General features: G+C 36.1%; 1 protein-coding gene across 2 annotated transcripts in view; it reads right to left on the minus strand.

Annotated features, from left to right (window-relative positions):
• vps50 (VPS50 EARP/GARPII complex subunit) overlaps window positions 1-15,082 on the minus strand; it is a 143,308-nt gene that overhangs the window by 80,753 nt on the left and 47,473 nt on the right. For both annotated transcript variants that reach the window (XM_056249694.1, XM_056249693.1), the window contains exon 13: window positions 5,585-5,714. In XM_056249694.1, coding sequence (XP_056105669.1) covers window positions 5,585-5,714 — 130 coding nt within the window. The remainder of the gene's footprint in view (window positions 1-5,584; window positions 5,715-15,082) is intronic.

Consider the following 15,082-nt stretch of genomic DNA (forward strand, 5'->3'; position numbering starts at 1 on the left):
CGTTATACGCTAAACAGTTTTTAGAGATAAAACTCTTTACATTCGATTATTATGAAAACAAATCTCAGAGAACGGTTGACTAGGTACCAATGTTTTATTAGACCAAAGGTTTATTTTGCGCCGGAGTTCTCCTTTAAGCTTAAGGTAACACTTAATAAGGTTCAATTAGTTCACAATGAACACCAGTTTACAGCATTTACAAATTCTAGTTAATGTTAATATAAAAATGTATACTATTGTTCAATGTTATAGTAATTCATGTTCATTCGTAATACATGAAACTATTGTTAAAATGTATTTTATGCAGAAATTAGCATTACCCAAGATTAATAAATGCTGAATTTCTGTTCAGTTGACAGATCAAATTCAAGAAACATTAGTGATTGAAATATTATGGGAACATTATACAATTATCGAGCGTATCGCGTGTTGTTCTCACTTGTTGTTCTCACTTGTTCTCAAGAACATTTTGCAGTTAATTTACAAAATGTTGTAAAAGAAAATCTGTTTCTTACATAGATCTATCGTTTTGCTTCTTAAGACAGACTTATCATCAGGAGCCGCGGGTATTAATTATGTTTTGTCTCAAAGTGACAGCACTCATTGACTTCCATTATATGAATCACAGAGGACCACGGTTTCAGCTAAAAATAGTCTTTACTGTTCTACTGGAAAAAAGGAGTGTGTCACTAGGATATCTAGGATATCTACTATCTAGGATAGCCTGAGGGTGAGTAAATTAACAGCAAACTTTCATTCTTGGGTGAACTATCGCTTTAATAGATGTCAACATGTAATTGAAAATTCAGATCATTCCTTTAGAATTGTAGTTTACATACTGATTTGATTGGGCAGTTAAAAATGAGTGTGTCAGATACATTAGATTGGCCTTCACCTTTCGCCACTTTCTACACATCAGTAACAGAAGGGTGACCGAAAGCCACGCTGGAGTGTGTCACTTTTCCTGTCGCTCTTGAATGATCATTTATCCTCATTTGGAGAGCTGGTTCTATTCATTGGGCGTGACGACCCTTGAGATTTGGCGGTTAACTAATTTAGCATATTCCAGACTTCTTGAGATTAAGTGGCATTAATCACTGATACAAAACTTTGACAAGTTTAGTGTGTCAGGCGTCAAATAGCAAATGCATTCATTTATTCTGCCACTGGCGGTAGGGAAGATGGAAAGTATAATCAAGGTTACTGCCAGTCTGAGAGGATATGTAATATGATGAATATGACGAAAATTAATATGATGAAACTTCACAAGACAATGGACAGGTTGTCTGAGAAAAAATGCCCTGGCATTAAAAGCTGTCTAGCAAACCAAAAATATTCTAGGTGCATTTGACTACATGACTATATTTAATATTTATTATATATGAAGAATTTTTCTATTTATTTATTTTTTAAAGAAATTATTACTTCTATTCAGTGACAATAAAGACATTTAAAATGTAACAATATATTTAGTATTTCAATGGGTTAAGAACTTTGTTTTGTTTTTTAAAGAAAATGATACTTTCAGCAATAATGCTTTTAATAAATAACGAATAAATAAAAAATATTTATAATTACGCAAAAAAAAAAAAAAAATTTTTTAAAAATAATCACAATTTTTTTTTTATCAGTTTGCACAAAAATATTAAGCAGAACTGCTTTCAACATTGATAATAAGGAGGATTGTTTCTTGAGCATGAAATCAACAAATTCAAATGATTTCTGAAGGATCATGTGACACCGAAGACTGGAGTAATGATGCTGAAAAATTCACCATATCACCACTTTGCCATCAGATTAATAAATAATTACATTTATATAAAAAATATAATATAAGATAAGGTATTTTAAATGAAAACATATTTCACAGTATTACTGTTTTACTGTATTTTGATCAAATAAATGTCTTGGTGAGCAAAAGAGACTTCTTTCAAAGAATTTAAGAATTTACACGTTATGCTTACTGGATGAAAAAGGAATACCTTAAAGGAACACGTCGATTTTTTGGGACTTAAGCTTATTCACCGTTTCCCCCAGAGTTAGATAAGTCCATACATACCCTTCTCATCTCCGTGCGTGCCGTAACTCTGTCTGACGCACCCACCGCTAGCCTAACGTTAGCTTAGCACAAATACTGGAGGTAAACAGCTCCATCTTGCCTACTACTCCCAATAAGTGACAAAATAACACCAACATTTTCCTATATACATGCTGTGATCTGTATAGTCATAGTGTGTACAAATAACAAGGTCACATGAGACACAGCCATCTTCTAACCGTATACAAACTGGGAACTATGTTCCTTTAAGTCACCTCATAAAGTCTTCCCAAGTCAAAATATACCCAAGATATATATAGTAACTGTTGACACAAGCAAAAAATTCTGTGTGTATCCTGAAAAAGCCCAGACACTGACACTGCTGCACTGCCACAGTGTCTTCTGCCTCTCCGTAGCCTGCAGCCCTGAAGATTAGTGCAGTCGTTTACTGGAAGCAGCAGCTATCGAATGTGGGAGAGAGAGGGGAAATAACTAAAAGAAACGGGCAGGAGATGAGAGAACATCTTAACTATCCATCAGGGCTGCAAAATGAGCTTGAGAACCTTTTTAAACTGAGAACAACAGCTGATGACTCGTGATGCGCTCTGTGTCCCCATAATATCTCAATCACACATGATTCTTGATCTGTCAAATATCTCTAAATATACACAGAAGAGCATCAAAACAGAGTTATAAGAACATCTTAAAATGTTTAAACAGTGATAAATGTTTAATTTCATTAATATGATTCTATAAGAATCAAGGCCTGTTCACACCAAGAACAATAACTCTAAAGATAACTATAACGATAACTATATTAGAGTCCACACCAGTGGACGACGATATTCTGTTTTATTATTGTGCCATTTTTTCATCCGTCACTTTAAATGCTTATGAGAGAAAAATGATGAAAATTGGGATGCAGGCCTTCTACACTGCAAAAAAATATTATGCATTTTTGTTTTATTCCCCAGAAAAATATTAAAATATGCTGAAAACAAGATATATTTACTTTAAGCAAAACCGTATGACTTAGTAGTTTTTTTTTTCAATATAATTCAAGATATCTAAATCATTTAAGATATTGAATTTTAATTTCTATACTTCAAGTAAATTTATCTTGTTTTCCACGTTTACGTGTTGTAACTGGGAAATGAGACAAAAATACTGATTATGAAATTAAATTATTTTTGCATCTATTTCAATGGATTGAGATTAATACTATAAAGCACTTTACTCTAAAACAAGTATCGTTTATATAGTTATTTTCCAGTTTAAAAAAAATAGGAAGCATGATATTGATGGATCTTGAGTGTATTTTATTTTGTTCCATTGTCAGCTCTTTCATTTGTTGTACACATTAAGCTCACTAAATTTGTTTTATATTGTTAAATAAGATTTTGTGTCATTTTCTGAAAAGCCATTTCGCCAGAGTCGATGATAAATTACGACTGCGATGCGAGTTATTGCTCTTTTGAGGACTGATGTGGAAAAAAAAAGCACATAAATGTGTGCATTTCAGAGTATAAATTATTTAATTCGGGGCGCTGTAACAAACGTGAAACATAAGTAACAAAGAAAAGAGAGATTACAACGGACAATTGATTAAAATACAAAGTAGTACAGAGTTGAGGTGGAAATTAGTGCGGGAAAATTCCACTAACAGTTTCATAAAAAATAAATATTCCATTGAAACAAATGATATTATTTGCCCTGATTTAATATTTATAGAAAACCATCATTACCTACAGCAACAATGGCTGTTCAGTCAGTAACATTTGGTATGCCTGCCTCTGCAGGGGTTATTAGGGTACTTTAGAAAGGTTCAATGAATTTCCAATGACAGACCTTACCAAGAACAAGCACCAATCTATTTCAGCAGTGCTCAGTGACCTCAGAAATCGAAGCGGAGGCAAGACAGAAAGGCAAACGTTACAAACTACACTGCAGTTGGCTAACGCCGCAGCGGCCCTTTCAATTACCCGCTCAGTCTCCTTGGCCACAGCTGCGCACGCACACCCAAAGCCATTTCCTCTGAATATACAAGGCAAGGCCTTACACTATAAAAGAACAAATGCAATGCTTATAAATCTAACCATCACGGGGTAGTGAGCACCCTAATGAATCCCAAGCTCGTTCTACTAAAACTGATTTAGAGTTACAAACAAAAGAGCCAAAATACAGGAGTCGACCTCCGGACGGTTTAGAGAAACACAAGGGGACTTAGAGAGTTGCGTCAGCAGAAAGACGAACCTCAGAGGTGCCAAAGAATGCTGGGAAAAAAATACTATTTCATACTGTCAGAGATTAAACCTAGCAAGTGGAATCTGGCTTGGGACATTTACATATTCTGTCTTATCTCATCCCCACTTCTACCTATCCAGTTAAAAGTCTAAATAAATACATCAAATTAATTTTACAAATATCATTCTTAACCAGTATATTTGCCTATATAAAAAACAATAAAATTACTATCAAATTGCATAAGCTATTAAGAGAAACTAGGGTTATAATAGTTAACTAAAATAAATAAAACTTCAATAACAATGAATCAAAACTTGTATAGCCATTAAAAAAGCTAATGACCACAGCAAAATTAATAAAACTAACTAAAATTAAAATGAAAAAGAAGAGACAATATAAGCTTAACTATGAGCGCACACGGCAGTTTTGTCGCCTGTCGCTTTAAATGCTCCAGCTCGTTAAAGCAGGATGGATTCTGATTGGCTGTCAATGTTTTTATTGTTAATCAGCTTGAAAAATATTATGAAAGTGTTCATATTCGTCTGTAATTATGGTGGTGTGGACTCTGCTATTCGTTTACATTTAGAACGATTTTTAAAACTATATATTTAGCGTTATCTTTATAATTATCATCCCTGGTGTGAACGGGCCTTAACACTGAAAGAAACTATACCATATAACTGTATTTTGTCTTATTCCACTGGTAGGTTTTTATCATATCTTACTAAATTTTGTGAAGAAACAAGTAAAAAAATGTTTTATCTAAGATACAAATTCATATCCAGTTTGGCTAAGGTACTTTATTTTGTTTTAAGGATGTTTTTAATGGAAAACAAGACCAAGATAGTGCAGGAGGATTTTTCCCCATTGCCAAATATACATAAGGCATAATGATGGGGAATATGGGAGTGTTAATATTACAGCCTGCTTGAACCCGATCATCTGATCAGAGCAACTGATTGTATCATGGAAATCATTTTGGTGCTCTGTTGCCATTGTTGTTATTGTTCTTTTGCCGACTATGCATGACAGTGCGGCCCAGTATATGCTGTAAAGTATATTACTGGCACATCATGTCATTTTGAATCTTTTGAACAGTGCCTTTGGTTAGACTGAAATAAAGAGCCGTCTTATCAAGAGGAGTGACCAACAGGCTTATGCGTTATTTTGCGCTTATGTCAACAAAATTGTAGGGGGTTTTTATGTTTAGCACACACTTTTATCATATTCAAAATACAATTTGCCTAAGAAATGAGGCCATGACTCTTTATGCAGCAGACAAGAGTGACTAATTTGTCTTACCAGGAGTGGTCTCTTCTTCTTTGTAGTGCTCATCGTGCCACTGCATGGTTAGATGGTAACTGAGCATCACCTCCCACAAGGCCTTGCAGAGGTCGGTCAAGCAGGGGATGTAGCTGTCTGTGGTAATGTGCTGGGGTGAGAAAGATAAAAGCAAGAGCTTCAGTCTCACCATTTCAATTTCAACAAGCTCCTACAGTTTCACCATGAGAACTACATGTGATTTCAAAAAAGCTGTGAGTTTTTGAAAATGTTTGAGGAAAATATGCCTCCATTATAGATATCTAGTTCAGTCATGAAACTCTAGAGGGCGCAGGCTGATAAGCCTTTAACATGCAATTTGTAAGCAATCGCATCATTACCGCATGGCACGAGCTGATTGGCCTCTGCTGATCCTACAGCGAATGAGATTGCTCGCTCAACATTTGAATTGTCTAATTCAGTGTTTGCTGTAGGGTAGTTCCTCTGAAACCCTCCTCCTCCCCCAGCTCCACCTGCCTAGATCAGCTATGGGATTTATGTATGTTTATTTATGAAACAGCAGCAGCACATCTTACATGCTCACAGTCTGTGTATCTATTAGCAGTAGCAAGTTCATACTTGCTCTACAGCAGCAATAATCAGCAGCAGATCTAGTCCGACAAGACCAAATACATTAACAAATTTATTAACGTATTCAATAACATGTTAAAACTATTCCGAGAGTTGTCATGAAATTGGATTAATTGTGTTGCGAGCAGGGCACCAGCATATTTAAAGGAATTAAATTTAAGGAATATTAATGCAAATAATTTTTTATTTATATATTTTGCAACAATACAATTGTTTTATATCTATATATTTAGTCATTAATGTCAATACGTTTAATTTAAATGGTGATTAGGACGGGGTGATCTAACTATTTATTTTTAAAAAGCAGGGTTTTTTTTAGCCTTTTAATGATAATAAATATTCTTATTTATTTATTAATGTTTTCACTAAAAAGTGAATAAAATTGAATCATATGTATTCACATAAAAAATATTACACTGAATCAATAAACAGAATTATTTAACTATATACACTCCCGTTCAAAAGTTTGGGGTCAGCAAGATTTATTTTTAAAGAAATTAATGTTTCTTAAAGACGTTTATAAAATTACAAAAGATTCACATTTCGAAAAAAATGCTTTCAATAAAAAGTCAAATAAAAGTTCTTCTGAGCTTTCTATTCATCAAAGAATCTTGAACAAAAAAAAATATTACTGTTTACACAAAAATATGAAGCAATTGTCATTCACATTGATAATAATAATAATACACGTTTCTTGAGAATAATGTAATATATTCCTGTCATAGCAAAGCTGTATTTCAAGTATTCAGTGTTACATTTTAAAACTGTTTTTTTTTTTTTTTTAAATGACCACTCGGGTGACAAAAACAAATCCCTGAATCAGTATGCACTGAAATTGATCCCATGAATAAAACTGACTTCCAGAAATGAACTGGACTTGGACTTTACTTTTTTACAACCCTAAATTTGGAAAAAGTGTAAGACATTTTAATACTTTCTAAGGATCCAGAGAAAAAGACACTAAAAGAACCCAGTTGAGCATGACATTACCTCTTCTCAGATGTATATGCATCCTTAAATCAAGCTGAAGACATTTGGAAACCAGTAAATCTGACAGTGAGCGAGCATGAATTCACCAGAGATAATGATTGACCTGCTGTGGACCTTAATGAATATTTACCATGCGATCAATCCTTCAAAACCTCAGAGAATCTCTTACATTCCTTGGAACGCTATAATTAGAAATAATACCATAGAGACCACAAAACAAGCTCCTGTCTGGGATGAGAGACTGTATATCAAATTGGGAGTTGGGCTGTGTACTGAAGTAAAATACAGTTTGAATCAACTCTGACTCCAGTGACACTGGCGTTCTCAGAGGAGCTGACATACTCCCTTTGGTCAGTGCGATTTGTGGCCGGGGAAAGCTGACATGAACGCTGCCATGTCTAGAACCGCAGCATTGCCGACTCATCCATACACATATTCATCAATGCTGTCAAGCAGTGAGATGCTGGAGCTCTGTCCCTGCCTTTTCTTCTTAACCATGCTTGGAAACTCTGCAAACTGCTGGAGCCTGGTAAATTACGATCGGCCCGAGGCTCGTCGAGGCTGTTTTTGAAGGCAAGGGAACGGCACATAGCAACACGGCCTCCAGCTGTGGAAAAGCGAACCGTTTTTGAGCTTAAGTTACAATTTATGTGTCACAATCATAACTTTTCGCTACAGAACCACGGTTACTGCAAGGCTTATTTGTAAGTTTACCAATGGACTTTGTCAATTTGGACTCACCACAGTAGTCTATTGTCAAACATTTACCTAATCTTACCCAAGTTACCTAACTTTCCTGAAGTTTATTTAGGTTATGATTGAGGTCACAGTGTAGGAACTTCAAATATGTTAACAACATTTGTAGAGCAGATGGCAGAGGCATTTTGCCAGGTCATGTTTAATGTCTATGAGAAAGAGCATAAAATGAAACTCTGAACTATTTCAGTCCAGAAAACTTTTCCATTTTTAAAGTGTTCTAGCAAAATAAATCTTGGAACATGGGACAACAAAATACCCCACAATTTTACCTGTCATTAGTAAATAATAGGAAATTAAACCGTGTCTACAATAGTTTTGATTTATTCTGTTTTAGAAAAAATTATAACATACCATTATTACTCACAAGCCCAAAAATATCTGCCCTCATACAAGATTAAAATGCATATTCAACTAGAGAAAAATACAAATACGCATTGACAAAAGAATGGGGTTAATTTAAAAACATACCTTTTACCGTTATGAAAACATTCATTGATGTATTCATTCCGTTTAACTCACAGAGCAAGGTCACACAAGCTCTAATGGATTCAAAAGGTTTTCATCATTTTAAAGGGGGCTATTATGAAAAATTCACTTTTATAAGGTGTTTGAACACAGATGTGTAAACAACCAGCCAATAATGGTCAAAATCCACCCATTACTTTTTTATATAATCTCCATAAATCATAAACAGTCTCTCCAAATGAATGGTTCCAGATTTCCCCCTACTCTTACATTTGCGCAAATCATTTTACGCCGCGCTGCTTCACAAACGAGGGTCAGGTCAATCCTGGATTTGCACAAAAAATTTTCCTGGAAGATTTGTAGATTAACATGACGGTACATGCTATTCGATGAGTTGAATCAACTTTTATATTTTAATATATTTGAAAAATAATAATAATTATTATTATTATAATAAATGTAATGTATTTCTGACTTTGTAGTTCAAACTAAACAAAAAAGTAATTAATTGCTTGAAGTGAGTGCTGGGTTCTTGCATATTTATACTAAATATTTTGTCAAATTTTGTTTGCATCCGGCAGTGATGAGTAATAAGCAAGGGGAAAATCACAAATCCTTGAGAAAATGGAAGCTTCTAAACATAAATGAACACCTCTGAACATATAACACATTAATTCAAATCAATTTCCTTGATGCATAAACTTGTTTCACCCCTGTTTTGACCAAGTACTGAAGAACCAGCAAAAAAAAAAAAACATCAGGTGTTTCCCTGCATTTTAAGAGACAGTTAGTCAAGGATAACACTTACAAATCACACTGGTTCAACCAATTAAGACTTTAAAACAAACAATCAAATGAATAAAACACTCATTCACTTTTGTATTCGCCATGCTGAGACACAATGCGACCTGATCCGAGTGGCTGCGATACATCTAATTAGGTCTGTGCTGCATACAGAAAAAGCTCTGGCCATTCAGAGGTGATTCATCACTTACGGTAATTCTGCAGAAACAGATAAACAAGCTCATATGAAACCATCCCACACAACTCATTACGCTAGAGCGTCTCCAACTAATGCAATGAACGGTGGCTCAAGTATTATACCGAAGGAAATCTGTAATATTGCCAAAGCCACCAAAATGTTATACTCAGGGTCGAAAGCAATAATTATATGAGCCATTGGTCTCATTTGAAGTTGATTGTTTGGGACAGCTACAACCCTTCTTTGAATAAAGTTGCCATCATTGAGTGTAAGGAGATACTTGGATGCTCAGCTGGATTAACACTGATCCGGTAGTTGCCACACAGGAAGTATAGTATTCTCATTGATGTCGAATGACTCCTGCAGGTGAGCAGAAGGAGAAGTCACTCATCCCATTCAAACAATCAATCCCCCATCCTCTTCAGATGACTTCCTGCTATGAGAATCGAGGCACCGTTGCCTGGCAACTGAGAGTTGGTGGAGGGAAAGGATGATAAATGTCTTTCTAATCTCAAAGGAGACATATTAGACAGACAGATGGACATTATAGCTGAAATTTTGATAAGATCCTTTGACGCCTTGAGATGATGCATGGGATTCAGGCAGGTGGACAGAAATGGACTCAGGTCAGCGGTGACTTCATTGAATGGCGTGCTGGGAATTACATCCAAAAAAAACATGAAAAAGATATTTCAAGTATTCTTGTTTTTTCTCCCTACAGTCTCAGAACATCACTGGGGTTTTTCAGGGCTAATCTCTATTTGCCGTGATGGAAGAACACTGCTGGGCATCAGAGGTGGCCACCTTTCTCAATGCAGTCGAATCATGTACATTTTCAAATATGATTGAAGTAAATTTCGAGAGAGGGAAAACAAAGCGGGGGAAAAGCGCCGCTGCCGTCAGCAGTCTGTAAACATGTAAAGTCAGCAAATCTCTGTGGCGTCTTCTCTTCATAACCAAGCTGAAGAAGTCACAGCACAGATGGCAGAGCTGGAGAGGCTCAGTCGGGATCAAGGGTTTTCGAGTTCCTCAGGAACAGGATGTGAGGATTATAAGGCTTTGAGACATTAGGCTACTTCCAAGTTTGTGTGTATAAATATATACACTTAAACTTGGAAGTTTAAGGGCACTTTCAAATGTCCAGTGACTGCCACTAAATGTGGCGTTCAATTTTCTCAGAAACGGCTAAATGGGACTGTTGCAACATATTACACTAGTAGTTCAGAAATTAAGTGTCCGGTGAGTGGCGCTAAAAGGTTAAAGAGTCATGTATTTCCAATGAGCCTGGGTTGGATAAATCCCAAAATGGACATATTTATCCGATTAATAAAGTAATGGGGTTTCGTCATCTTCCCACAAGATTGTTAAACAATGGTAGAGTAATTAGCCTGGTGCAGGATTGAAGCTTTGAAAAGAGCTCAGGAAAGACCGAAAATCAGCTCTGGAAACCTCTCGAGCGCTGCTCCAACTGCAACCTCTTCACTAAGAGTCAGGCGTCAATGAGGCACTTTCCACTCAAACGTCGATCTCCGACACCCTCCAGAGAGGAAAAAAAAAGAAAAGATTTGCTGAACCGATTCTTAAAGAGGGTTTGATGAAATGCGAGCCAATTTCTATAAACGCTCTTACCTGAGCTTTAACGGTGCACCTTTTGGGAACCTTATGGGGCAACATTCAACCTGTGTGGTCAATATTCACATACAGATACAGTGTACACAGAGAACAACATTCCTTAGTTCAGCAAGACAACTAATAATCGTTTTAATCGTTAATGTGCAGCTGCATCCTGAAGTTTGTAACCTTCATTCATCCTTTACATCAGATTGGGCTCAAAAAGGCCTACCGCTGTGAGTGTGGCTTTCCTTATTGGAAACATCAATGTAGCCCCCCTGCTGTCTTAATGAACAGAATCAATCAAACGTTCCCACGTTTGGAACTTCCACTGTCAAAACTCCACATGCGGTCCTTGCGTGAGTCAGCTCTCAAAATGAGGCATCATCAGAGATGCCACAGATAACAGTTTTTCACATATTTACTATTCAGGAGGCTGACAGTTCAGATTCTGACAGCTTGATAGCACAGAAGACAGACAATAAGACTGATCAGATGATAATTGTGAAAGCTATTACTATAAGGGTGGGAAGCAAGAACAAATTCAAAATTCTCATTCAAAATTCATTTTTAAAAAAACAATTTTCATGAAATTCGGTTCCATCAAACATGCATTTTTCCACTGGTGTGGATGGAACACCATCCTATAATACTGAATGCACAGTGTAAAACATACAGCACGACTGGTGCAGTGTAATTCCCTAACAATGTATCTTATGAGCTGATTCTTTTTAAAGATTTCTATTTAAAAAAAAAAAAAAGTTTAAACCGCTTGCTAAATGAATTGGTCAACGTGGAGAATTTGCGTGACTTGTTACGAAATCTGTGTGGGGAAATCTTTCACCCATTCACGAAATTCCTATTAACGTGAACTCCTATTGAAATGACTGGATTTCATCCAATTTGTTGAACAACAGTAAATGTGAATTAAATTGAATTAAATGTGACTGCACCTTCAGTCAGTATATTCTGATTCCCAAACAAACGACTCTTATGAACCAGGTGTTTTCAGTGAATCAAAAACAATGGACGCCAAGTCAGTATAGCCTGATGGTTCATTTTAGAGAATCAAAATAGTAAAGTAACAGCGTAGTCCGATACTCAAAAAAAAGAGGGACTCCTATGAGCTGGTTCTTTTTAATGAAACAAATACAGTGCATGACCAATCATAAGAGTCGTTTGTTTGGGAATCGGACTATACTAAGCCAGATGATTTTAGTAAATCAAAGGCATATAGTACAAGAAGTGATGTCTGATTCCCAATCAGTTGACACTTACGAGCTGGTTATTTTTAGTTAATAAAATACATTTAGAACAGAGAATAAGTGTTAAGTATTGTACCATTAAGGAACTGGAACATTTAAGATAATTTTTATCGAATCAAAAACATGATATACAGACTGAACAGTATAGTCAGATTCCGAGACAAACTGGTTCTTTTTAGTGAATCAAAAAACTAACTTACTAAACCACAAGTTATCAGTCATGTCTGACTCAAAATAGAATCAGAACAGTTAAAACTCTTAATAAGCAGAACTTCAAAAACAGCCTTGAACTATTAAAGTCAGCATGAAACAGAAGTTGCAATACTCTTCACTATTGTGACGTATATCCAAGAGAAACAGCTTCTTGCAACAAAACAAAAATGGTTGGTCTCATTTGAGTGACAGGTTGTCCCGCCCTCGCGCCGGTAATAATGATGTGCTCGTATAAATCATTTATAATAAGCACTGCAAAATTCCAGTAAAAAAAAAAACATTGTCCATTTTGATTTCATGACTTTAAGATGCCCTTACTTTCCAATTGCACATCTTGTTAAATGATGTTATTAGAGAGTATAGACAGTACAAGCAGTTCATGAAAATAAACTTTTGCAGAGATGAACAGCAGAGTTCGAGGTAGAGAGGGAGCTAAAGAGATGCTGATGAGGAACACTTTCATGAAGTGCTTGTGTTCAGCTGCAAGGTCAATATCCACTCGGGCCCGTCGAGAGCCCTCTAAAATACGATTGTGAGGGACACTGATGGTAAATAACACTGATACTCGGCTATGAGGTAACTTCCAGAGAGAGTGCGAGAATTTTTAACATTTGTTTTACCATTGTTGATGTGCACTAACAGGGCGTTCCCCGCTACTGTTCATCTACCGCACTCATGGCACAAAGCTGAGCAGGAGATCTCTGAAGGGACGGGATAATGATAGTTTCATGTAAAATTCATGTAGCGCTTTGCATTATGATGTGACCTTTGGAGCGTTCCAGTTACGCTGGATTTTAATTCCCACGCTGTGGTTCAAAGTTCAGGATTGAAGTGATTGTCATTAGCATACCTATCGTCATGTTTACTTTGTTTACTTTATGACGCTCAGGAGAGTTTGAGAGTCGGAAAGGATGACGGTGCTCAAGACGAATTCATCTGCAATATTTGCTTTGCTGGGAGATGAGACTTGGGGGCAAAACCCAGATACAGGATTCATTTTCTTTCCCCCTCAGAGGTTCAAAGGGCACCGTATCCAGAGCGAAAACTGAAATGAGCAACACAGCATCTCATTGAGAAAATGCTGTTGTCATTTTTAGTGTGCGTTTCAAAGCAATGTCTCAGAGAAGGAAAATCAAAAGATTTTATCAGCTGAGTTGACACCTCAGGCAGCGACAACCCGTGTCTGAGTGTTAAAGGCATAGCGCATGTTGCCAAATTTCTTGGTGATAAACACGTATATGGACCCTACAAGCATGATCTGTCATGTTGTCACTTAAAAAATCAAAAACAGTTTGGGTAGTTTGGGTGTCAAAGGAAGTCATCAAATCATGTTGGTGACATGAGACCACATAAATTTACCACTTTCCTTGATCTTTTGCCATGTAAGAGGTCATTGTGCTATAAAAGTTTCAGAAATCAAAACTTCCTTGTTAGTCCAAAAACAGCTTTTATTAAAAAACCAAGCTGCGAAAATGACTCGTTTTGGATTTTGTCACATTATGATGTAATAGTGCCTCTGCAGAATCAGACCAATGCCTACTTCAACATCATTGCATATTTGGCCCCACCAAAGAAAAGAAAAAAGAAGTCTCTAATGTTCACCATGACTACATTTATTTAATAAAACATACAGTGAACCAGTAATATTGTGAAAAATTATTACAATTTAAAAGAACTAAAGCAAAGCTGCATTTTCAGCATCATTAGTCAAAAAACATTTAATCAATGTTGAAAACAGTTGTGCTCCTCAATATTGTTACCAAAACCATGACACATTTTTATTTCAGGATTCTTTGACAAATAGAAAGTGCAAAAGACCAGCATTTATTTGAAGGAATCTTTAGTAACAATGTAAAAGTCTTCATTGTCACCTTTGATCAATTTAAAGGGGTGGTTGATTATGATTGCACTTTTTCAATAACTTTAGTTAGTGTGTAATGTTGCTGTTTGAGCATAAACAACATCTGCAAAGTTACGACGCTCAAAGTTCAAAGCAAAGGGAGATATTTTCTTTTAAAGAAATGGCTTTTTAAGGACTACAACAAACAGCTGGTAGGGACTACACAAGCTTCCTCCCGGGTTAGTGACATCACAAACCCTAAGATTTACATAAACCCCGCCCCCGGAACACGATTTATATATTATGATGACAGAATATGCTAATCAATGACTAGAAGATAACTACATATAAGCTACATAAATTCATCAACTAACCATTCAGAAATGTTGTCTACATGTTGTCACTTGAGTCTCTCCATCTTTGTCTGACTCCGGTTTGAACATAAAAGGCTAAAAGTTTTTGGAATTTTTAGTGCATGTCTGTGTGAGGTAAAAGGACACGTTGAAGCTGTTGAAGCTCCGCCCTCTGTGCCGGGAGCAGCAGCTCATTTGCATTTAAAGGGACACACAAAAAAACCGTATAGTTTTTGTGTGTGTCCCTTTAAATGCAAATGAGCTGCTGTTTTTTGCTCACCCTCAAAAAGTGACAATTTTAACATGCTATATAAAAATATCTGTGGGGTATTTTGAGCTAAAACTTCACATACGTACTCTGGGGACATCAAAGACTTATTTTACATCTTGTGTAAAGGGCATTATACCACC

This window comes from Rhinichthys klamathensis, unplaced genomic scaffold, assembly GCF_029890125.1.
Source record: "Rhinichthys klamathensis goyatoka isolate OS25496 unplaced genomic scaffold, OSU_Roscu_1.1 h1tg000060l_1, whole genome shotgun sequence".
Classification (NCBI taxonomy): Eukaryota; Metazoa; Chordata; class Actinopteri; order Cypriniformes; family Leuciscidae; genus Rhinichthys; species Rhinichthys klamathensis.